Source organism: Fukomys damarensis, unplaced genomic scaffold (assembly GCF_012274545.1).
Source record: "Fukomys damarensis isolate Sample0158 unplaced genomic scaffold, DMR_v1.0_HiC HiC_scaffold_14, whole genome shotgun sequence".
Lineage (NCBI taxonomy): Eukaryota > Metazoa > Chordata > Mammalia > Rodentia > Bathyergidae > Fukomys > Fukomys damarensis.
The window spans coordinates 73,053,092-73,078,965 of NW_022900926.1; the positions used below are offsets into that span (position 1 = coordinate 73,053,092).

Genomic DNA, 25,874 nt, shown 5'->3' on the forward strand with positions numbered 1-25,874 from the left:
ATTCGGTAGTGATTTATAAATAGTTGGGTAGTGGAACTAGGAGGGTCATAGGGAAAGCATTGGATTAGAGTTGAGAAACCTAATTCCAGTTTTAGTTCTTTAGAGGCTATAGCTATAGGACTTGTGTTCAGTTCTTCACTAATTCTTAGCCTGAGTCTTTATATGTAAAATTAGGGCACAGATATACTGACTCTACAGATAGGCACAGCAGCTCTAGTAACTGAGCATGCTATAGTCTGGCCTGGCGTACCCTTAGTTCTTCATGCTTGCACTGGGACTTGGATGGGTGGGCAATCTTCATGGCCCTTCCCTCCCTTGACTCTGTGGTTCTGACCCTCAGTGTGGGTGTTCCAGCCTCTTTACCACATGCCCTTAGAAAAACTTATTATCTGTCTCCAGATTTAACCAGTCGGAGCTTGTAATTACATAAAATTATACACATATGTTGTTGGAGGTCAGAGCCATAGTAAGAGACAGCGATCAGAAAATCCATATGGAATATTTTGGAGTTCTGTACAATGTTTTGTTCTTTTTCTCAGTAGGCTTGGAATTGTGAAACTAAAATACACTTTAAAAATATTGTTCCTAGATGCCCTTTTAAAGATTACTCATTCATTGTGGGTTTTGGTTTGAACTCACCTAGAATATAGAGCAGAGGGGGGCTCCCCAGGTGGGAAGAATCTGGGGGTACCCACATTGCTCCTACAGCCTCAGGAACTTCCAAAGCTTGTCTGTTTATATTATTATTCAGTACCTCTACCTCATACTCAGTAGTGGAACCATCTGACTGATTCCTGAACCATCCAGCCTGCATACCAAGAGGATACTTCATACCTGTTTCATAAAGTGTTTTACTTTTTAAAGAAATGTCATTTCTGAACCATTAGTAGAGATGCCATTATTCTTTTTAAAAACCATAAGAGTAAAAAAGAACAGTCTCCTGGACAACATTTGTTCCATCAGATACGCAGCTTGTTGCCTGTTTGGTTTCTCTCAAATGCCTTCTGATGATACTATAATTGTGGAAAATGCCAATTTATGATCTAAGATTGCTTGTGTTCATTGCTCAGCCTGAGCTGCCATCCCCTTTTGCAGAGAGGCTGAATATTTTGGGTTATTTACTTTAGGGTAAAAATCCTGCTGACTTTGTATTTTAAAAACATTCTGGTGGAGCACATGTATTTGTATCTTTTACATAAATATAGTTGATGATTGCCAATTTTTAAAAATTTATAACTTTTAAGATTGTTCATATTTATATACAGTATCAGGCAATACCTTTTATCTTTTACTTCCAAATGAAAACTGATCTGGCCTGCAGATACTGCTCTAGATGTGGAGAATATTGTCCACTCCTCTTTTGTACTATACATGAGGCATTTTATAGATTAGAATGAATCTGCCCCAGGCCATGAGCTGTCTTCACCACAGACTCTGCACTTTATAAGAGCAACATAAACACCCTGACTTCATAGCATGACTAGTTTTGGAGTATATTATTATCTAGCATGGTTATGTCATCCCTAGCAGGGAGGGCACTTGGATATTACTGAGGCCATAATGAAAATGGGAAGCTACAGTTGTTGTAGACAGATTAGATTTTTTGTTCAGGGTTATATGGTAGGTTATTGACAGATAGGGCTGAATCTGGGTCATCCCTATCAACTGGGTGTATCCACTGAGCTAGGAGGAAAATTCTTGCAAGATAGGTACAGTAGTCATTAGAGTTTTAAGGGTATTTGCCCTACTTTTTAAAAATCATTTATTTTTAAAATAGTTTTAGATATGCAGAAAAGTTATAAGATAGTATGGAGTTTCCTTATACTCAGCATCATGTCCCCTGTCATTAATGTCACATAGTAAGTGTGTCACACAGATGAGCTAATTATGATACATTATGAGTTAAAGTCCCTGTCTTAGTTATGCTGTCCTATTTTCTTTTCTTTTATTTTCTTTTCTTTTTCTTTTTCTTTTTTGCCTAATACTATTTGTCTGTGTTCCAGGATCCTGTCTAAGATACCACATTATCTTTAGCTGTCATATCTTTGGGGTTCTTCTTGGCTGTCTCAGTTTTAAGGAAAACGGAGTAGGCATTTTGTAAATGTCCCTTAATTGAGATTTGTGTGTTGTTTTTCTCATATTTGACTGGGATTATGGCTTGAGAAGGAAAACTAGAGAAGTTGCCATTGTGTCAAGGGTGCATACTGTCATCGTGGCTTACTCACCTTGGTCACCTTGGTCACGAGATAATGCCTGTCAGATTTCTCAGTTACTTTCCTCACCCTGTCCACACTGTTACTCTACGGAAGGAAGTTACTCTGCATCGAGGGAAGAGTATCTATATAAATTATTGAATTCTCCTACACAGGAGGCTTGCCTACTCCTTTAACAGTGTAGAAAATCATGTTCTTCTGTTCTTGTGTCTGCCAGATGTTACAGAATAAGATGTGAAATTGGGTCATGATGAAGTCACAGAAAGGATAGATAAAAGTTATGTACTTTCTGTCTCCATAGAAGTGGTTAAGAAAAGATAGATGTTGCCTCTGTGCTCAAAGGGGAAGAGACTCAGGTGATGAATTACCCTCAGAGACTGAGGGATGTTTGTTGCACAGTGCAGGGAAGGGAGTAGTGGGTAATAAACTACAAATATGAACTGTAATGTAGGAAATATAATTAGAAAAAGGACAATAAAACTTAGGAATTTGGAGAAAACAGTGTTATTGAGCTTATATGTTCCTAGTATCTCCTGGATATGAAACCATCTCCCCACCTCCTACACATGACACCTTCTATTATAACATGTTGTCACTTTATTGTGAGTCAAGAAGGGGTATGCTCATGTTCATCTTATAATTATTTTTTGCCTCGGAAATTGGAGGAGCGGGTTTGGACCTTTCTGGCTTATATCGTGAATTTGCCCTTCTCTTTCTGCAGAACTCTATCCGGCACAACCTGTCTCTGCACAGTCGATTCATGAGGGTCCAGAATGAGGGGACTGGCAAGAGCTCATGGTGGATCATCAACCCTGATGGGGGCAAGAGTGGCAAGGCTCCCCGGAGGCGGGCCGTCTCCATGGACAACAGCAACAAGTATACCAAGAGCCGTGGCCGAGCAGCCAAGAAGAAGGCAGCCTCGCAGACTGCCCCAGAGTCTGCAGACGACAGTCCTTCCCAGCTCTCTAAGTGGCCTGGCAGCCCCACCTCCCGCAGCAGCGACGAGCTGGATGCATGGACAGATTTCCGATCACGCACCAATTCCAATGCCAGCACGGTGAGTGGCCGCCTGTCACCCATCCTGGCAAGCACAGAGCTGGATGATGTCCAAGACGACGACGCACCGCTCTCCCCCATGCTCTATAGCAGCTCAGCCAGCCTGTCGCCCTCTGTAAGCAAGCCATGCACTGTGGAGCTGCCGCGGCTGACGGACATGGCAGGCACCATGAATCTGAATGACGGGCTGGCTGACAACCTCATGGATGACCTGCTGGATAACATCACGCTCCAGTCATCCCAGTCATCACCCACTGGGGGGCTCATGCAGCGCAGCTCCAGCTTCCCATACACCACCAAGGGCTCTGGCCTAGGCTCTCCAACCAGCTCCTTTAATAGCACGGTGTTTGGACCCTCGTCTCTGAACTCCTTGCGCCAGTCTCCCATGCAGACTATCCAAGAGAACAAGCCAGCCACCTTCTCTTCCATGTCACACTATGGCAACCAGACACTCCAAGACCTGCTCACTTCTGACTCACTCAGCCACAGCGATGTCATGATGACCCAGTCGGACCCCTTGATGTCCCAGGCCAGCACCGCTGTGTCTGCCCAGAACTCCCGCCGGAATGTGATGCTTCGCAATGACCCCATGATGTCCTTTGCTGCCCAGCCTAACCAGGGGAATTTGGTCAATCAGAACTTGCTCCACCACCAGCACCAAACCCAGGGCGCTCTAGGTGGCAGCCGTGCCTTGTCGAATTCTGTCAGCAACATGGGCTTGAGTGACTCCAGCAGCCTCGGGTCAGCCAAACACCAGCAGCAGTCTCTTGTCAGCCAGTCTATGCAAACCCTGTCGGACTCTCTCTCAGGCTCTTCCTTGTACTCATCTAGTGCAAACCTTCCTGTTATGGGCCATGAGAAGTTCCCCAGCGACTTGGACCTGGACATGTTCAATGGGAGCTTGGAATGTGACATGGAGTCCATTATCCGAAGTGAACTCATGGATGCAGATGGGTTGGATTTTAACTTTGATTCCCTCATCTCCACACAGAACGTTGTTGGTTTGAATGTGGGGAACTTCACAGGTGCTAAGCAGGCCTCATCTCAGAGCTGGGTGCCAGGCTGAAGGATCACTGAGGAAAGGGGAAGTGGGCAAAGCAGGTCAGTGCCCAGCACTATGACATAACCAGGTGGAATAATGGGGAGCCTGTCTTCTGCTTACCTTGAATTTCATGTGGAGAACTGTGGAGCAGCAGTGCACAGTAGTGTGGCTCCTCCTGGCCGGTCCATCTCACAGTTTTACCTGCCGTCAGATAGGGCTATCAGTCACCCCTCCCACAGTTGGCTGACAGCTCAGGGATTCCAGTAAGAAGAGCTCTTGTGCACACACGCACACACTTGCTTTCTTTCTCCCCCACCCCTCTGAGGTCACGTTATTTTTTTGTATCACCCTCACTGAGCTCTGACACAGATTGCCTGCTCTACATAATGGCTGTGTGAGAGTAAAAGGAAAAGGTGGGAAAAGTTTAGGCCATGCTTCAAGGTGAAGGATGCAAGCCAGAGGACTTTCTTAGAAAGACTCAGATCCAACACTGCCTTTGTTAATCTGTAGTGTTGTGTAGTGTATATCTTTTTTCCAGTAAAGTAATAATTTGCAATGACAGCAATTTAATTGCAGAATGTATATTTCTGGATGCTTTCATATATATGAATGCTTCCACCAGAAGCAAGATCTGGTTCTTCATTTTTATTAGCATAATACTTGGCATCTTTGTTAGTTAGCACTCAAGATCTAAGCATTTAAGGAAGCAAAAAATTAAATCAAAAACAAGATTTATATGAGGGAATACTTATGCATGTGCCTTTCCTTGTTCCTTGACCTATAAGTGTTGTCAGAGTCACATGAGTTGTGATGGTGACAGAATTTTAAAGTGGTGGCATTTTAATGCTGTCATAACCAGAAAGAGCAAGAAGTGTGGTAAGGAAAGCATTTCGTTTGAATCAGGAATTGAGGGTTCAGTCCCACGTCCATTGCTTTCTGGCTGCCATCATGAGCTTGTCACTTATCCACTGAGCCTGATTCCTGTTGTAAAAAATGAAGGTACTTGCCCTTGTTACAGAGTTATTACGGGATTAAATGCCAGTAGTGTGTGAAAGTGCTTTGCAAAATGCAGCAGGTTGAAATATGTATAGTGCAATTAGGTAAACGCATCAACTGGAGAGCAAGCAGAGCCCAGAGAGCTTAAGTAGTTTTCCACGGTCACATGGCTAGACCCCAAATTCATGCTGCTTAAATGGCTTAAACCATAGTAGTTCTTCCTAATTTTCTCTAGGTCAAGAGAGAATGTGCTGTGGATGGAGCCAGAGTTTCAGATAATAGGCAAGCTTGAGTGTTTTTCTCAAGAAGTAAGGAGAGCACTGGGGGCTTCTGCCACAGGTTTCCACCGCACACACCTTCGTGACAAAGGGTTCTGTTCTGTGCCCCAGCTCTCTGGTTGTTTTGTTTCCTCCTCCTCTTCCCCCCCACCTTCTCCCTTCTCCTTCCTTCTCCTTCTTCTTTCACTAAGCTATTTACCCATCTTTAAATTGTGTGGAAGTAAAAAAGAATTCAAAACCATAAAATCCCAGCCTTGTTTAACCCTCGCCATAGTGCAGGAATTACAAGGTTCTCCCATGGTGAGCTCACTGTAGCCTGTGGGCAGCTGTAGGAAGGGGACTGTCAAGAGCCTCGTGAGGCTAAAGCTTCTCAGCTTGCCAGGCATAAGCAGGCCCCTAATGGAACGTGGACATCTGTTCTTGTCATTTAATAGCCCTTGAGCTGGTGAAAGAATGTAATGGAAGCTAAGGAGGATGACAGTACTGCCATGCCAGCCACGTAGTACCGTACCAGAACTTGGGCTGGTAGAGGTTGGACTTCAGAAATTCAGATATTTGACTTTTGGAAAAATAAGTGATTTTTACTCCCTTAAGAGAAGGATTGCAATTGTGGCTTCTAAAGACTGGAGTTTTAGTTTGGCTATAGTTAGAAGGAAGCCACTTCCTATTCACTGGAAAGAATGAGTTCAGGAAAAAATGTACCATCAGTTTCTCTGTAATTTTTCAGTTGTAAATTCCCTTTTAGTTGACTAGTAGACCTTTCTTACATGTCTGTAATTATGAAGCATTATACAGATATCCTTTAAGGAAGATTTAAATATACAGGTTTTAAAGTTTTATTTGATGACAGGTTTTTGATAATGTGAAATTACTACTTCTGGTATCCTGTATTTCATTATTATCTCTAACAACTTGGAATCATTTAATCGTGTTTTTCTTAGAACATTTTGAGAAGGTGTGATCTTCAGTTAAAAATGAAAAGTTACCAAATTTTCCAGAAAGTAAACTACCTCAGTATGACCACAGAGCAAGGAAAAAAAATCATAGTAAGGATAACAGGGGCAGGGGTGAGCAATAAGAGGAAGTCTGGTTTCTGGGTATAGAATTTCCATTTTGCTTTGGAATGAATTGCTACTCAAAGCAACCAGGAGCACTTGTTGCCCAACACATTTTATCCCTGCCCACACATACTCCCAGTAGTGGGGCACTGGGCATTGTACATGCTAGGCAGACTTGCTGCCATAGAGCTATATCCCCAGACCCATCTTTCGCTTCTAAACTAGTGGCTTTTGTTTTATTAAAGATGATCTTGAATTGGGAAAACAGGCCGGAAGTTAGAATTTCAGACGACACTTCTCTGGAATTGAGCACCCTTGCTTCCCAAGAGGTGTTCTATAGCACCTTTCTTGGTCTGCCTCCTTTTTATTAATATTTCTTCATACTGATTCCCTTGTTTGATCACAGAAGGTCACATAGCCCTAGTAGGAACCTTACAGTGTTCATGGAGCAGCTCTAACCAGTTCACGTCTTACTGAAGAAATGGAGTGAGGTGCTTCTCTGGAGGGCTAGGAGTTTCACACATGCTGTTTATTTTAGAGTATGTGTAAAATCCTTTGACCTGTGGGTCTGTCTCTAGAAGAAAAACATAACCATGCCTTTCTGTGAGTGCCAGTTGCTGGGTGTACAGAACACTACCTTCCTTCAGTGCTCAGAAGCTTAGGGTACACATACATTCTGGTGGCAAAGAGGTAGCCATGTCCTGGTGAGGTGACTGCAAGCCCGAACTTCCAGTGAATCCTCTGGAATTGGACATGTGTCTCCCCACACAGGAAAAGTAACTACAGTCTTACCCTCATTTTGATATCAAAAGATGTCTGAATTCATACGCTGTTTCATTGGTCTTCATTATGGCATTTGGGTATCCTAACAGGGAGCAGCTCAAAATTTAGTTTTGTGTTTAACACATTCCCACCAGCTTGAACCACCAGTGGTACATGCATGACTGTCCCCTTGGGCAGCATAAGACAATCCCATAAGCCACCCAAGGGGACAGTCATGCACGTGCAGCCCCTTCACGAACATGTCACACTACTTTACGGTAAGAATTGGGAGCCATCCATCGAGAGAACCCCTATGGAAAGAGGAGGGATACTTTTCTTCCTGTTTCTGCCACTGGCCACATCATTCCCAAGTCTCAGACTATTTGTTCTCTCATCTGTCCAAAGAGGATAGAGTCATAGTCTTAAATGTACAGAGTATATGCAGTTTTACACTTGAAGCCAACACTCTGTCTGTGAAATGGCCCAATGAAAGTTTATGTGATGATACGGAACTATAAAGAAAAAGGTGTATGCTTCTCGAAAGGGATAAGTCTGTGCTGCCTGTTGACCGATGTTTGACTGATGTTTGAATGTTGTGATTCCATCATGTTTTTAAATTTTATGTGGGTGATAAGACTAATTTTAATCAAATACAGGTAATATTGACTGTCATGTTTTTCTTGAAGTAGATATTTCTATTTTAGGGAATGGAATGCATAGTAAATGTCAACCTGTTGTGTACTGCCTGGAGAATGTACTATTATTTGAACTGTGATGGTGGCCTTTGGTCACAGGATGCTGGCCTGAAGAAGTCTGTGTCTGCCGAGATCTTTATTCTTACTTTTTCAGAAAGCCTGAAGTCTGACTTGTCATTCTGGAGAGGATGACTGTCTGGATCTTTCAGTGTTGATAATAGTAAAGGAAGTTGATGCAGCCATGAAAATGGCTTTCCTTGCAGAGACTAGTACAGTCTGCATACATTACTCTTCCCTGGGAAGCAGTGGCATCCAGTGCTGCCTCTGCTCTTCCTGGGTTTGCTGGTTTTATCTTGCACCTGTGCTCACCTCTGACCAGCCTGGTAAGCATGGGGTCAGAGCCTCTGTGGCTCCCACTTCAAGCAAGTTCATTTGCAAGTGGCTTTTGGGGAGGTCTCCTTTGGCCACAGAAATGACATGAAACAGATATGAGGTTAAAAAAAAAAAACATCAAAATTACTACTTACAATTCTTAGGAACTTTTAAGATCTCATTATGTGCTTCTTTTTAGTACATTCATGATGCTGAACAGTCGACTTCTGTTATGTAACATTTTCTGTGAGTGGTGTCTTCCCCAGGGTGGCCTGCACTCTCACAGGCATAGCCTTCTGTGGGAAGAAGGGAGAAAGGAGTTTGCTGGAAGCCCCTTTGGTGCCCTGACAGAAGAGGTGACCTTCCAGCAGGCTCCGTGGCCTTGCACAGGTGGGAGGTTGCTTGCCAGCTGCTCTTTCTTCCCCGACTTGGAAACACATGTCGGTTTCATTCCTAGATGGGGATTCTGTACCTTGTGAGAGACATCACCCACTTTCTCCCTGGTTTTGTTGGTATGTACATTTGATTTCAGTGTTGCTTTACTCTGTCCTCCAAATTGTTTTAAAATTTAAAGTTTCAGAAATTAAAATGAATTAAAAATTTGTTTTGTGGATTAGTGATACTTCAGATATTTAAAGGTGTCCCATAGGTCAGTATATCTAAGTGTTTCACAAAATACTTAATCCTCAAGCTATTTATGAAGTTAAAAGTAGATCCTATGGTCAAGTAAGTTTGGGAAATGTTAAAGAGAAATTGAGTTATATACATTTCCAACAGGACTTCTGAAAGCCTTAAAAATGAATACACTTTGTGAGCTTTATAGGGTAACACATGCTATCCAGTGTTTACTAGATTTGGTATCTTGAATAAATGTTTTTTTCCTCAAGAAACCATAACACAAGTGTTCTAAGAAATGCTGCTCCAGAGTTGCTGAAAGGGGTCAGCAACCCCCTGAGGACTTTGGTTCCTTTCCCCTTTCCTCCAATTGGCCTTTGTCAGGTAGGAAGTGCCCTTCGCTGTGGGGTGTGTTCTGCCTGTGGGTGGGGTGTGTTCTGCCTGTGGGTGAGCAGGTGGCCTGGTGCTGGGGTAGTCCCTATGTTGGTGAAAATCCTCAGGGAAGGCTGAATTCATTATTGAAATCTGAGTCCCTGGGTACAGAGGACAGAGGTGAATCAAATAGTGTCTTCCCTTCAATGGGTGCTGCATGGCTGGGTGAGGAAACCAGTGGCAATGGTGGTGACCATTTGTCCCGGAGTGAAGACTGCTTTACATGCGAGCAAAGCTCACCTTTGGAGCCAACGACCCAGGCGGTGTGACCACCTTGTGTGCCAGCCCCGCTCTAAATGGCCCCATTCCTTTATCACCTTGGTGTTTCCGCCATGTCTTTGGAGTATAAAAACACAGACCCTGCCACTTCAGGAGCTCCACACGAATAGCTCAGAGCTGAGGCTGAGTCCAGGCAGTAGTTCTGTTAGAAGCCCAGCAGGACCCTTGCTGTACTTTGTGTTTGGTTTCTAGAGCCAGTTCCTCACTGTTGGATGTGAGCCAGCTGCCCACTCCAGCACACGGCCCCTGGGGCTCGACTCTGAGAGAAACTGCAGAGTTAAAAAGCCTTCCTGTAGCTCCCTTGGAGTTGATCAAGGACCTGTGTTACTGAAGATGGCCTGTGGGATTTGTAGTAGGAGGCTGCTGTTTCTGTGGCCATGTGTCATTGAGCTGTCACGCACCTCTCAGCCTCAGTTTGCTCATCTGTAAAATGGGGTTGAAATTTAAACCTCCCCTACAGTGCTGGCTCTTATAAGGATGAGCTCTGATGTGGGCTGCTGTACTTTTTCACCTTTTTAAAATTAATGTTGTGACTTTGAATGGTCCTCAAAATTAATGCAGAATATAGGAAGCAGCCGGCCTAGTCTTGCGCTATTGACACCAAGAGTGACTTCCCTCCCTCAGTAAACTAGAACCAGTCAGATATCTTTTCATCTACTGGCTGAAACCTGTGCTCTCTGGAGTTAGTGCTCCCTGGAACTCCTGCCTACCATTAGTGAGGATGATGTTTTCCACTTTCATGGGGAATTTCTGCTGCCACAGATGCAGTGAGGAGTATGTACGTGGTAACAGAGTATCCCTTAGCATCCCCGAAGGCTCACCCAGCAGCCTAGCTGTCTGGTCTCAGTTTGGGGGGAGGGGGCGCTGCTGGTGTCCAGGGGCTGGTATCAAGTCCCTGAGGGGACACCTTGCCCTGCCTGTCTTGTCTGTGACCCTCCTGCTGTTAGGAGGGAACTAAGATGTCTGATCTTGGCTCTCCCCCTGCCAGGCCACTGAAGAGCTGCTCCCAACCCTCCTAGGACTTCCTTGGGAGCAGAGGACCATCCAGTCTGGGTGTGATTCTGGCAGTGATCTGGGCTTGGTGTTTCCTTTTAGGACACAATTTGGGGATCAGGAAACAGTCACTCTCCCCGTAAGGTCTCTTCCAACTCTCAATGTGGCAAGAACCTGAGAGATAAGGCTGCTCTCTCCTCCAGGTGCTTCTCATAGAAAGCAGTGGCTGGGTGGGACTGAAGAGCTCCATCCGTGAAAGCTGACTGGCATGGCTTGCAGATATCGGGTCTGATTTTGTCTGTCTCCCAGCAATAGATGTATATTTTCTATTTTTAAAATAACCTCCTTTTTTGCTGAAAAAAAAATACATGACATTTATTAAAAGATGAGAATCACTTAAGTCATTCCAGTGTTTTTTGAAGGATGAACTAATTGCCTAACTTGGTTGGATTGAAGGTTTGCATGTTGATGTGCCCTCTCCCTTTCCCTTCTCTTTCCCTCTCCTTATTTTGCTCTGATGAAAGAAGTCTGGGCTATAAGAATTTTTTTAAAGTATTCATATCTGTGTGTTTGATTTGAATCCTTAGGGGAAATTAGTGGCCAGGAAGAGAAGGCTAAGGGTTAGAGGTCAAAATTCTAAATTAATTTCTACTTGGCCTACATTTATATACTTGTCACTGTAATTCATTGGCACATCCAGGTCATTTGTATGCTCAGAAACAATCAGGAAAGCCACACAGACCAACGTAATCGTAAAGAGAAAACTGTTGATGTGGTTGAAGGCAGCCCTGCTGCTGCCTGTTGGCTGGGTACCTCAAGCCAGAGCTTTCCCTGCAAACCCACACCCTCTGCTCAGGCTATCCTGTGCCCGGTGGGCCAGGCTGGTGGAACCGTGGTGCTCACCACTGTAGTGCGTGTCCAGAGAGCAGCCAGGCCGCCTGGCTGCATAAATGCAGACTTGCACCTGGAATCTGCACACCTGGCCTGCTATGCTGACTCAGGATGGGTCATGCTGTCAGTTCTGAAGCCACCCGTGCATGAGTCCCTCCTTTCAGGATCCGCTTCATTTCCTTCTGCTGTTGCCCCAGTGTGGTGGTTACTTCTTGGCTACCATTTATCTATCAGCTGCATGTCCTGGTCAGTTATAGATGAGGGGTTTGAACTATTTATGGAACTCTGAGGGCTGGCATTGTGTTTTTAGTGCTTGGAAAAATGAGATTATCTTTAAAAAGCCTGTATATCTAAAGAAGGAAAACAGGGGACGCCAGTACCACCCCTGCTCCATAATTGGTAGCTGAACTCGATGGACTAGTGACTGAACCTACCTTTCCACCCACTCTGAGGAGATCTAGGACATCGCAGTCTGCACGCTCCCGTCATTCACCCTTCACCATCACCTCCCACATCTGGTAAATGCAGGAAGAGTCACACGGGACAGTATCATACCCAGTGAATGTATATTCAGTCTGATATTCGGGTCAGATTTCTTCCTGAAGTACAATTCTCTTTTGTCACTATCATTGTCAACAACTTGGGGCTTAGAGTAGGACTGTTACTTTGGAGGCCTGTGATGAAAGGGTTATGTATGCTTGTATGCTGGGATCTGCAGAAAGGAAGGAGGATTCTTTATTAAGAATTGGTTGAATATTGATTTCTTCTTATACAGGATGAGAATTTTAGAAATTTAGTTGGAAACCATCTTTTCCCAAAAACATTACAAATCCTAGATCCTGTCCCTTGAGCACTCTTGGCAGTGTACATAAGTCATAGAAACAGTAGCAATGAAATAATGCTAAACACTTGAATGGGCAGAGAAGAGCTTCCAGAGGATGGCTTATTCAGCTGGTACTTACTATGCACCTGTTTTATATTTTGCACGTTATAGGTTACTTGCACCATCAAGAAGATTTTGTTACCCTTACTGGAATGTCTGCTGCTTGAAACAAATGCCATATCTAAGACAGAGCTCTTGAAGTAGCAGATGTTCCATAAGTGAGTTGACTTGAAGACTGCTCTGCTTACAAGAAGTTTAACACACTGGGAGTCAAAAGTCAGGAGGGCTGGGGATGTAGCTCGGTGGCACCACACCTGTCTTGCAAGCGTAAGATCCAGAGTTCAATCCCCAGTACAAAAAAAAAAAAAAAAAAAAAAAAAAAAAAAAAAAAAAAAAAAAGTCAATGAGGAAGTGGCCATTCTGGGCACTGCGTGGTTAAGTGCCAGGTGAGAGGTTCAGGAGTTGAGCACAGGACAGCCTGGATGGGTGGGGCTGGAGGATCATTCTGAACGTGGCTGATTCAGACGGGTGGGGAGAAGAGCAGTCTAGGCAAAGGGTCAGTCACTGCACCCAACCCCTCAGGTGTCCTCAGTAGTCCTGGGACACAAAATGTGGAATGTGGCGTTAACACCTTACTGCGTGTGCTCCATGAAGTGTGCAGGGTGACAGTGATCCCACAGCTCTTTCCCAGCTGAAGTCGTTTTCGTGTGATAGTTAAAGATGATTAACCTGAGATGGTCCAAGTGGCCTGTGGACTTTTCACCTTAAAAATGGTTAAGAGAATATATAATACCAAACCTTATAGAATCCTCTACATAGTTTGAAAAAATTGAAAAATCAAGAAAAGATGGAATCTCTTCAACCTTCCATCAACGGCAAGCCATCACCTATATTTCTGCCATGTCAGTCTCTGAGTCCATGAGGGATGTTGGTTGATGTAATTCCTGCCCGTGTAAAGGCAGAGATGGGCCATTTGTGTTAGACTTATGGCAGCCATCAGAAAAGTTTAAATAGAAAAGCCGGCACCCCTGCATAGCTCCTTGTCCCTCTGCCATGAAAGGCTACGAGGGTCCTTTCCCGTTTCCCTCATGTTTTGTCAGCACAGCACAAAAGCTGGCTGGATAGGAAGGCCTTGTACACTAGGCCTAGGCATTGAAGTGCCCTGGAGACAGAGGCTCTTGAGGCGACTCTCATGAGCCTCTCAAGCAGGCTTTCTCTGCTCCCATGAAAAGGTCAGGCATTCTTGGGAGGCAGAATAGTACAGCACTTCCACAAGTCAGCCTGTGCTTCTTACCCAGACCAAGCTTCTGGAAAGAATTTTTTTTTGTTAAGTAGTGTATAATTGAGTGCCTTTGTGCATCATTCCAAGCATCACTTTTGCACTAAAAGCTTCTCATTCTAGCTTCCCTAATATATCCTCACCTTCTACATTAGGTATTTACTTGCCTGTTAGAAAGTACCAGAGCCAGGTTTCCTGGAAATTTGACTTGCCTTTGTGGAGGTTTCTCAACTGAATATAAACCTGGCTTTCAGCCTGGCTGAAATGTCCCTACCTGTTCTCTTTCCCTCATAAACTATTCAGTGCCTAGAATGGCAAGTGGACAGCATTTGCCAAAACGGAGTTTTTTAGAGGAGCAGGTCCTAGGTTCTCCCCTCTTGCAGGCTGAGGGTTAGATTTGCACCTGCCAGGTCCTGTCATCACTGACCACCAGCTTGTTTTCATGAATGTCTCTGACTCCTCTTCATCACCTGTTCCAACCTAGGAGGTAGTGAAAGATGACCAGGCCAGAGTGTTAGCCTGTTCCCCTGAGCCGTGAAGCAGGCCTGCTGAGTAGCTGCACCCTCAGGAACTGCCACCACATTGGGGTTTCAAAATAGGATTTGGCTGCCTACCCTCGAGGACGGTGGCAGATAACTGGCTCGTGATGGGCTGCTTTCCCCCTTGGTCCTCCTGGAAGTGAAGCAGAAGTGGTGGCACGCAAGCAGATGCCCTGTCTGGACTGGACTGGAAACCTGCAGTCTCTGAAAGCCATGCCTGCCTCTGCACCCCACAGGAGGCTGCCCCGTCTGACTGAGGAGTCTGCTCCTCTCTCCTGAATGCTCCATATTTAATCCCCAGCTGGGTTCAGGAGTTGCAAGTTTTGCTTAAATTGTCCTTATTTTTAAAAGAGTGAAGAAAATGGTGTTTGACTTTCATTTTGATTTTTTGGGCAGACTTCAAACCCATTTAGTCCTAACTTGGGAAAGGGTTGATAACCTCTATGGATTTGTGGATGTGAGGGTTTCATTCTACTCTTTTTCCTTCCATGTCATTTTTTTTTAATAACTTTGTTTTTCTTTTTATTGAGTTTATTGGTACAATCTAGGTATGCAATACAGTTACATTCATCATTGGGATCCTGTACCTTTACATAACAGGTCCTGATTCTCATTTTTTCCCCTTGTCCCTGCCCTCCCTTCACCCCCTCCTCCCCTCCCCATTTGCAAACACTTTATTTCCATTTTTTCAGTTTCTCAGATTTTTTTCCTCTCCCTTATTACCTTTCCCCCACCCTTCCCACTTTCCCTACACCTTTAGCCCTTTACTTCCTATTTCACATTATTAATTATCTCATTAGGATCCTGTGTACTATTATAGTTTTTTACACCAGAGAAACTATTCAATATTTCAGTTAAAGAAGTCTCTGTATGAACATTAAAAATAGGGAATCCTAAAATAAAACTAAAAAGGAAAGTAAAAGAGAAAAGGCAATGATGTAACATTAAAATAATCCTTAATTCTGGAGATGAAAATGGTCCCTGTCATGTTTAGTAGTGGGGTCCTATTCCTTCTTTCTCTGCTGAGAAGATAACCCGACTGACAAATGCACATTTTTCACAGTGGAATTAAGTTGTGGGGGACAGCAGTGGGGACAGTTATGTTCCATTTCCAGATTTAAGTTGATTGGGGTTGTTATGTTGTGTGGTTTTGGAGGCGTTTCCCTTCCTTAGCACATCATGTGACTTAATGGTGATAATTAGGCAGAAGCTTGTCTTCCCTGCAGATGCCAGTATTACAGAGGGCCCGACTCTCACCAGAGACCGGATGACAGCATCCACAGATATTTTTAGAATGGGTCTCATCATTCATTTAGTTTCTCTGTTTCATTTTCCTTCCATCAACAGCCTTATTTCAAACTTATTTATTGAGCAGGGAGAGGGGAAGGGAGCATTTTAAAGTCACTGAAGAGACAGGGATATTTTCATATTTATTGTTAATTGGTATATTGCCTAGTAACTGTAGGGTAACAGCGGTAATTCTTTTAGCTAGCTGCTTCCTTTTCCTTCCAAAGGTTTTGCTTAATCTGTTTTTTAAACTAGAAGGGTATCAACACACACAAGCCTCATAGTTGGCTAAAAAGCCATACTTGAACCCATATGAGAACGACATGGGCTTCCTTAAAAACCATGGATCGCACCCAAACTAAGTATCAACAGATTCCCAGCTCTGTAGTTGGTTTTATCACTGAACATGTGCTCCACTCTCTCGGTCTTTGCCTTGAGTCAGATAAACATGTGCAGACTGGACTGCAGAAGAGCCTTCAGAAGTCCGAGGCAGATGAGTTGCTGCTTTCCGTAGGAATGTTTGCATTATTTGATCTTTATTGTAAGTGGTGGCCCTGGTGTTCCGTTTAGTGGGATGATTGTTTTCCTATTCAAGATGTATTGTATCTGATTATTTTGTTTTCATAGTATTTTACATCTGTTTCCTTCTAACGCACACACACAACCCAACATCAGTGCCTTTCAGTTGTGTGGAGTGAGATTCTATATTAAGTGTGCCCTCTGGAGGAACTGCCTCTGTCCCTTGGCCTGGCTCCACTGACTTATGGCATGGGCACAGAGATGGCTTCCTGTGCAGGCCTCCCTGGGAGGGCATTGCCTGAGACCTTGGAGGAAGCTTCAGGGCGGGGCATCACAGGCCCCACTCCATTCTGCAGAGAGGAAGTGGTGTTAATGTATCTCCTCCTTGATGATACTGCCAGATGGGCCTTTTGCTGAGGGAATGGGTTGTTGATGCTGTGTTAGAGTGCCCTGGGAGGGCCCCCTAGCCTGGATTTAGAGCTGATGTCTGTGCTGCCTGGAATGATGCCATGTCAGAGTGCCTAGGTGCCCTCCAACTCCGTCCCTCCCATGCTGGCCCAGCCACGACCACGGAGCAAACTGCACGTTCTACCTCTGTACTTGGGGGAATGAAGTGTGTCACCTTCCTACTCTGCACTGGTTTCCATGGCACAATAATTAACACCAAAGGGAAACAGGGAGGCAGTCTGAATTAGGTAATACCTTGCTGCTTTTCCCTTGATACTTACAGAAAGTCAGGACTGGGACTTGGGGACCATAGTCCCTTGATGACTAATTGCATAGTGATGTTAGATTGTGATTTATTAAATGTTATTGTGAAGGAAAAAAGAATTCCCTTCACAGTACTGTGTCTGGGAGCCCCTGTCCAATAATGCTTCAGGGTCCCAGTGAAATACTTATAATAGCACCAGGTCAAGCAGGCCAGATTCCTCACAGACAGATCTGGGATTTATTCAGGCCTTTTGTCCCTCTGAAATTAATATACGGTCCAAGATAATATTGTCTAGTCACTTCTTGAAGCAGAGAATACCTCCAAAAAGCCCAGTCAGGGAAACTAAACATTAACAACTAATGGGAAGAGGGCCTTATTTTTCCTGCTTGATTGTGTCTGCCTCCAGTAAAAACAAGCTCACTTCTCTTCAGAGCTATAGCAAAGGAAAACAGGCCCAGGGGTCTGTGATGTTTTGCGTACTGAGTCCTGTTGTCTTTGCAGATGTCCGTGGCAAAAGGTAAGATTGTCAGCAAGGATAGAGTCATAGATGAGACTGAAGCCACAAGGGGACTTACAGAAATTCTGAATTTTCACGTTAGACGAGCAAAAGGCAGATGTAAATAACGTGTGTGTGTGTGTGTGTGTGTGTGTGTGTGAGTTTATTGATGTAATTTTCATTCTGTGGTCCTTTTGGTGAGAAGATCTTGAGTTCTTGGTGCTTTACTGCCAGTTTTCTATCCATGTCTTGGCCTAGAGCCATTTTTTTACTGCCTTGACAGCTGACACTGTAAACAAAAGATCTTACATCTTGAGGCCTGTCTTGTCAGTTCCTTTACCTGCATCTCTCTGAATACACTTTTTCTGTTAATCCTCTTAACTTTTTGGGTTCCGTGGCCACACTGAAATCGGGTAAGACTTGTCCAAATGTGACGCTCTCGGAGGCCATCTGTTGTGCCTTTTCTTTGAAAACTGGTGACGATAACATAAATGTTGTTAGTTGTTAAAAAGACGTTTTGGGAGATTTGGCTCTAAGTGTGTTATGTAATTTTTTTTCTCTAAAGATTTTTAATATAAAATCACATCCCTAAGATAGCCCACTTAGAGAAGGCTTGTTTCTCTTAGTGTGGGGAAGTCAAGATTACTCGCACCCTGAAGTTCACTCTTACTAAATATTTGTGGAAAGGGGCCATGTCTGCTCCCCCGGTGTCCAGGTACTAACAGGGTGTCAAAGAAGTTCAGTTAGTCTGCCTGACCAGTGGGGGAGAACCAGAGAAGAAGAGCTGTTTTGCCTGATTTTTTTTTTTTTTTGAGACAGGGTCTCACTATCTAGTTGAGACTGACCTACGTAGCCCAGGCTGGTCTTGAACTCATAGCAGTCCTGCTGCCTCAGCCCCTGAGTGCTGGGATTACAGGCGTGTGCCACCATGCCTGGCCTGTTTTGCCTGATTTTAACACAGAAGTCCCTTGTCCCAGCAAATGCTTCAGTCCAGAAAAACCCATCTGCACCCTGGGTCCCTACCTTAACAGGACCCACTAAACACCCCCAAAATGCCTTTCTTTGTTAACTTCTTGAAAAACAGTGATCCCATTTCTTTGGGCTTTTCAACTTGAGAGCATCTGTAGTAATGACACAGTAAGAAATAAGGTAGGTAATAGGTGTGCCCTGTCCTTAGATTTGGGGCCCTTTGAAATGCAGTAGCAAAACAGCTATACTCCTTGGGCTCTAAGGTGGGATGAGGAACAGAGGGCCCATTGCTTTTTGAAGCCCTTCACCATCTCAGTTTTTCTTTTCTCCTTTTTTAGACCCTCAAACTGACACAAGACCTACAGAGAAAACCCTTTGCCAAATCTGCTCTCAGCAAGTGGACATTGATACCGTTTACAGCTTAACACCTTTGTGAATCCCGCGCCATTTTCCTAACCCAGCAGAGACTGTTAATGGCCCTTTACCCTGGGTGAAGCACTTACCCTTGGAACAGAACTTTATAAAGTATGCAAAATCTTCCTCATCCGGGGCGGTGACCCACCTGCCAGCGGAAGACAGCACCCCGACAGCACCGCCCACTCATTCAGAGCACATCGGGAGCCCCCATTGCCGATTCTGTGGTTGAATATCGCAATGGTTTGTGGGATGTTTAAATGTTGTTTTTCTGTTTGTTTTCCTTTGACCCTCTGACTTTTTCACATGCATTAACTTTCAGTATTTTTCTGTTAAAATGTTAACCATCCTTCGCCTGGTAAATTTACTTGTTACCATTCTGGCTGTGGGCATCACGCGCTTTTGAGCCCACGTGACTCCATAACTAACATATTACATAAACTATAGGGGGATTTTTCTTTGTTTTGTTTGGTGGAAAGTTATCTTTTCTAAAAACTGAACAATGGCACAATTGTTTGCTATGTGCACCTATGCGGGACTGAACCACACATAGGCAAAACAAGTGGAGCACAGCATCCGGCCCAGTGTGTTCCCAGTTCTGGGTCAGGGCCGTCTGAGGAGGAGGCCCCAGTGCCTGCACTGCAGTGGCCAGGTCAGCAGGGCTGTGCTCTTCTGCAGTACCCTCAGCTGACGTAGTGGACAGTGTTGGCCTGTTGGGTAGAAACTAGGATCTTTTCAGAAAAAAAATCAGCTATCCACTCAATTGCCAAATGCCACTAAGGATTTATTTTTAATGAGAAAAGAAAAAGGAAAAAAAAAAGTGTCCTGTTTTGCTTTACGGAAGAACTTAGAAGTGAGCATTAAGCTTGCAGCGAGATATGTGAATAGGACAAACCAAGGCAATGCTGAGGCAGGTCTAACTTCTCTGTTTTGAAGTACACATCCTTGATTATTTTCAGCCTTGCTGTGTACAATCTGATTTTCTAGAAGGACATGAGTGAATGGCAATAACATACAAACTGATTTTTTTTTATGTAAGCCTAAATTACAATTGTACAAGTGACACAAAGTACAGGATAGGGCAGTTTTAACCTTTCATTTTTTCCTTTTTTTTTTTTACTTTCTGCTTCTGTGGATTTCATTTTGTTTTGTTTTCAAAACGTTATGGTGCTGTATAGGTGCTTTCTGTTTAACTTGGGAAGTGTGATTGTATTTGTTACCCTCTTTGATAGACTGAATAGTTGGGAACACCATTGGTACATACAAAACTGGTGTGATGCCGCTCTAATTAGCACAGCATATACATATGTCTCCAAAGTGATATATGAAGACTCTTCTTTGCATAAAAAGTATTAGGCATATAAATGTATATCATGTACAGTACAAAAATGGAACCTTGTGCATGGGCATTAGGAAAATAGGCTAGTGTTTCAGCACAGACTTCCCTGCTTGATCCTGCTGATGCTTTCACTGTGGCAGTGGACACCAACACAGACGTGCCACCTGATCCCCTGCACCCCCACTGGCTGCCAAGGGTCCCCTTGTGCACCTTTTCTTTATAACTCCTTTGGGGGTGATATTGGTGGTGATCACAGCTCCTTCCATTATGAGAGTTCCATCTGGTATTGTCAGACATCTCTCCTGCCTTGCTTGGATTGTGACGTCTGAGTGAGGCCCTGTTGATTTCACCCTGCCTTTTACTGAATCTGTAAATTGTTGTGCAATTGTGGTTATTGTAGACCAATCGCATATCACCTTTTCTAATGTGCTATACATTTATAATCTTCATTTTAAAAGTATGTATGATTTTTTAAAATATGTATTCATGTGGTCTGCTTGTCAGTGAGCACACTTGCTTACTATATATATTCCTTTATAATAATGCTAGCCACTTCCTTGATTCTTCAGTAGTCTCCTGGGTTCGAGAACTGTCCAAAATCAACAAGAGGGCTACTTCTCTGACTTCCTGAGTGATGCTGCCTGGGTGGACATGTATCGCAGAGGCAGCTTGGGGGAAGAGGAATCAGGGGTGGAAAGTTGTCAGAGACAGGGAGAATCCCAAGTGCTTCCAGTGTAAGGTCCCTGAGAGTTCTCTTCTGAGTTCAGAGAAACAAGCAGACTGACTCTCAAACTAGTTACTTGCCTATGCAGTTTTATAGACCCTGGCCAGAGCTGCTTTGGTAACAAGAAAGGCAGCCTTCCAGTGTATTCCAGCTTTAAAATGTTGACTTCCTTTCAGAAACGTGACATCCCCTTTATTTTCTTTTTTTCCAGTGTTTGTTGAATTTCAGGCACACTGTCTTACAAAATGTCCTAGAATCATGTTATAATTTAATCTGAAACAGCTGAAGGAGAGACCGAGCGGTAGGAGGAGAGGGCAGCCACAGAAGAGATTGAGAAAATGAAAGGGGGATGCTTTGATTTTTTTTCTTTTAAAAACTATTCAGACAGCACCTACATATGAGTGTTCTGGAGATCTGAGACCAGAGCCACATCAGGTGCAGCATCTTCCAAGCCCGGGAGAAGGTCGGGCAGGACTCAAATAGCAAGGCCTGTTTGGAATCCCTGCACGATTGCCCTGGCTGCTCACACTAGAGAGACCGGCTTCGCTTAGACAAGCCAGGTTCTAAGGTGGCAGACTGGGCAGAAGTGCAGCCTGAGGCCTCTGTTCCTTAATCTGGCACCCTGCTTTTTGGACAGGTCAACTGGTGGCTAATAGGTTGCCCCCTGAATGTCTTGTGTCCCTAATAATAAATGCTCTGAACTGGAGCATCTCAGTGGATTACTTAGCAGCCTCCAGCCATCAGCACTAATGTTTCAGTTGCAATAAGAACCATGGGAGCTGCCCTCAGCCTCTTAGCAAGCTGCCCCAGGGAGCTGCCTGCATGGTGATGGAAGTTAGGAAGGGGAGGCCTACTGTTGAAAATGTGACACATGCACTCCTGGGGCTCCGTGACTCTTCAGGCTCCAGAGCCTGATACCTGTACCAAAGCTAGAAAAGAGCTTTATCAAGCCTTCGCTGTCCTGGTGTGAAGAGTGGCCACTGGGTTCAGTGTACTCCATTAACTGTGAATGCATCTGGTTTCTTTTATCGCATCCTCTGCAGCATAATGAATGCTGAAGTACACTTTAAAACTTGTTTTCAAAAGTCTGACTCTCCCGATAATGGGAGGATCACACACACACACACACACGTATAGTACAAAGTGGATTTTGGTTTTGGTGTTGGTTTTTAGCATCTGTGTGTTACTTCCTCACCCTGAAGAGAGGACATCATGGCTCACTACTCAGGTCAGGTATGCCCCATCTCAGGGTGTGACTTCAGGTGGCTTCCAAACGTGCACAGCTTAAGGATTGTAGGGACAGACTTTGCACTTATGTGATGAATATATAATCAACTTAAAGAATAAGGAACATTTGAATCTCTTGGAAGAGTCCATCAAGAGTAGTTAAATAAAAAAATACTGTGATCCACTTGCTGGTGCCAAGGGCTGACGAGGGGAAATGTGAGTGAGCCCAAAGCAGAAAGAAAACCCTTGACAGCTCTGAACTCTGATATTTTTCTTTTTCTTGATATATTTGGGTAGCATCATATGGTTCAGCATAATGTTTTCTTAATTAAGAGAAGCAAAACTTTTTGTAGAAATGCAATCACTAGTAAAGAGGTACAAAAAAGCCAGCCCCTCCTGGAGCCTTGTGGAGGCGGTACCAGAGGAGAATAAGTTCTTACAGAATCATGCCTGTCAAACATGACCTGATAGCAGAAGCCCAGGCAGCTAAAGAGAGGATGTCTCGTTTGATGTAAATCTCTAGGTAACATTTTATGCAAGCTGAATATTTTCCTCTTGTTTATTTTTTGTTTGTATGTTTCTTTGAAGAATGATTATGAAGCCTCTACCACACTCCAGAAATAGTTGTGCAACTGCTTTTTAAAAGCTGTGTGTCTTGTCACTTATTTCTCTAAAATTATCTCATTGCCTGGCAATCTCTTGTATACTTGACCTAGCACATGTTATCCATGGGAAATGTAAACAGATTTGAAAGAGGACCAGAAAAATTAGTTCTAAAAAAAATTGTACTGTGTATTTTGGCTTCACATGTTTAACTTTTTTTTTTAAGAAAAAAAGTTGCATGAATGAAAACTGTATACAGTATCTGTAAAACTGTCTTATCTGTTCCAATTTCTTGCTCACAACCCACCCATACAAACTAGAATTAAATATGGTGTGTGGCCATATTCAAACACCTAAGAATTCAACAGTTCACCCTTTGGTTTGAAGCACCTCATCCTTTCTGTTGAAGTGAACACTATCATACTTCATACTTACCTTGGATTTTGTCTAATCATATGTTGACGTGAATAAACTCTTTCACCTTTCTTCTTGAGGATCAAAACCAGTTTGATTTGGGAATCTTCCCCTTTCCAAATGAAGTGAAGATACAGTACTTACTTTGCTTGGTGTTTGTAGATACTGCCTTGTGTATTCCATTTAACGGTAATCTAGTTTGTAAGAGATGGTGACGCATGTAAATAAAGCATCAATGACATTCTTGTCTTACTAAGTTTTTTTGTCCCCTCCACCCCTTTCTTTCACCCTGAGAATGAAATAGCCAAGTTTAGCTCAAGGGCTTTCTGTGGGATTACTTCACAGCCTGGTAGAGGCACAGAGCTGAGATCTCTAAGTGCAATGAACTTACTAAACTTTTTCTCAGGCCTACTTTTGACCTCCACAGACAACCAGATAATTTAATAAAAGCAAATTTATGGAGTTGTCTGTGTTGGCTGATAGCCACTCAGGGTGTATACTGAGTCATGTGGTCCCAGAGGAGCTTTTAAGTACTGGGTTCAGGAATTAGACTCTGCCATCGCTGAGTGCCAGGGGTTTAACCTGCGACTGGTTTGGCCAGAGTTGGGTCATTGTCACGTGTGTTCAGCACATGAACATCAGTCATCTGCAGAGCCATCCTGCACGTCAAAAGTCAGGTTCAGGCTTCTGGTGGCAACCACATAAATATTTCCTCTGGGCATACATTTGTGTCCTCTTCAGTTAATATGAACCCTACCCTATTGTAAAACTATTCTTAGCCTGGATTATGTTTCTTTAATAGACATATTATAAAAATTATTGAGCTTACAGAATCCCCCCACCAATCTGGTTTAAAGGCCCTAAGCAACATGATAGGCTCACTCTTTAGACCTAAGAGGCAAGAAAGTTATTAAAGTTAGCCCTCTGGGGTAAGTTCCATATTGATAGTCTTGCTTTCATCAGTTTTTCCTTACGGTTTTAACTATAACAGGTAAAACCTCATCATTTTCAAATACCAGTACCATCTGGAAAGGGTATTTCATTTGCAGTTGCATTTCAAAAAGTAATGAAAAGCTAATTTCAGTTGTCACGAGATTCTCAGTAGAGAATTGACCCCCAAATCATGTGAAAATGCAACCAAAAACTAGTGAATTTAATGATCAGCAGTTACTAGGTCAGCCTCAAGTGTGGTGGTGGCCAGACCCTGTCACGGCACCAAAAGAACCATGACCTGGACCCTGCCCTCCACGAGGTTATGCTCCCTAATGTAATCTACCCGCCCTACCTTGACAAGTGACCCCCTGGCTGACTGTCCCAGCAACAGCACCAACTTTAAAAGGGGAAAGTTGCACTAATCTCTAAAACACTTGAGGAATTTAGTTTCGCAGATGATCTAATTAGAACAAAATGGTCTCTTGACACATGTCAGCCAAGTCACCTGTACCATGCTTTTAGTGCAAGGGCCACTGTTGGAGGAAGGTGGAGGTCATGGCCACTGCCTACCAGACACCTACACACGCAGCCTCTCCCCTGAGATAAAAAGAGAGGTGGCTAAAGTGGGGCAGGGAGCATGTTGGTGCTGTGGGTGACTGGGCTCAGTCTGGTGGTGGGAATGGAGGTGTGAGTGTGAAGGGAATTTCATGCAGAGAGGGGACCCACTCCAGCTCTGGGGATCTCCACCACAGACAGCAGTGGTCCTGGTTCACAGGACTACGTAAGTGAAGCTGGGGGCAGGAGGGTCCTTTCCCCAGGGTTTTCCTTGTTTGAAAGTTGAAAGAGGAAAACCAGCAGCAATTGTTAAGACCTGAGGGAAATTAGATTGCATGTGTGTATGGTTCTGCCTAATGATAATGGCTCAGAATGATTAGATTTTGCCTCCCTTCTCTGAAAACTTGGTAGAAACACACTACAAACATCCCCACCCCAACCTGTAAGAGAAAACACAATGCCTTTCTTAGGTTGGCACTAGGCTTCTCAGTGAGCCTCCATCCATTCACCTACAGCACCTACCGTGCCAGGCTGTCATGGGGAGATGGCTAGAGGGGCCAAACTGAGGTATGTAGGCCCACTGGCACACTCCTAGATAAACACGACCTATGGGTGCTGCTGAGGGAAGGTCACAGGGACAGATATGTAGAGCTGGGACAGCAGAGAAAGTTGGTGTTTGGGCGGAAGGGCCAAAATGGGCCACGATTTCTACCTGAAAAACCAACTCTCAAGACAAAGGCTGGAGACAGGGAAAATTAGGACATGCTTGGGAAAGAGTGAGTAGGGGAATTGTTTAGGGCTTAACGACTCAATAAGATAGGTGAGGATTCAGGCAAGAAAAGTAGACTGCCAGAATAATTCCAGACCAAGGAGCTTGGAATTTTTGAGAAGGTGGAAACCAGCAAGGCTGCAACCTGATGAGAGCTGAGTTTGCCTTGAAAAGAGACCCCGGCGGTAGACTGATAGCTAGATCCTGGGAAAGATGTTGAGGAAATGAGAAGCCGTGGTAAGTCTAGTACTCTGTACAACAGCACCCACAGAAAATAATGTTTATGTCCCACTGTAAAGGCCAAGAAACCTGCCCCAGGTGTCGGGTGACCTACTGTGGGAACCCACAGCCACAGGCCCCGTGGGCAGCCCCACAGGCTGAGCAAGCAGCAGCGCCCATCTCCGTGACTTTCCAACTAAGGTGAGATCCTATGTAGAAGTCGGGAGAAGCATGGTAACGGGTAAGTCTAGCGGAGGGAGGTGAGAGAGTTTGGCTTTCAACTCTTCACCTTGTATATGATTTTAACTTAG

The 25,874-nt window shown here is 44.1% G+C and overlaps 1 protein-coding gene across 1 annotated transcript in view; it reads left to right on the forward strand.

Annotated features, from left to right (window-relative positions):
• The window catches only part of Foxo3 (forkhead box O3), a 106,021-nt gene extending 87,239 nt beyond the window's left edge, over nt 1-18,782 (forward strand). Inside the window, exons 3-4 of the mRNA XM_010635301.3 lie at nt 2,935-4,370; nt 18,705-18,782. Of these exons, the coding sequence (XP_010633603.1) occupies nt 2,935-4,335 (1,401 nt within the window). The 3' untranslated portion in view covers nt 4,336-4,370; nt 18,705-18,782. The remainder of the gene's footprint in view (nt 1-2,934; nt 4,371-18,704) is intronic.
• Nucleotides 18,783-25,874: the final 7,092 nt, after the last annotated feature.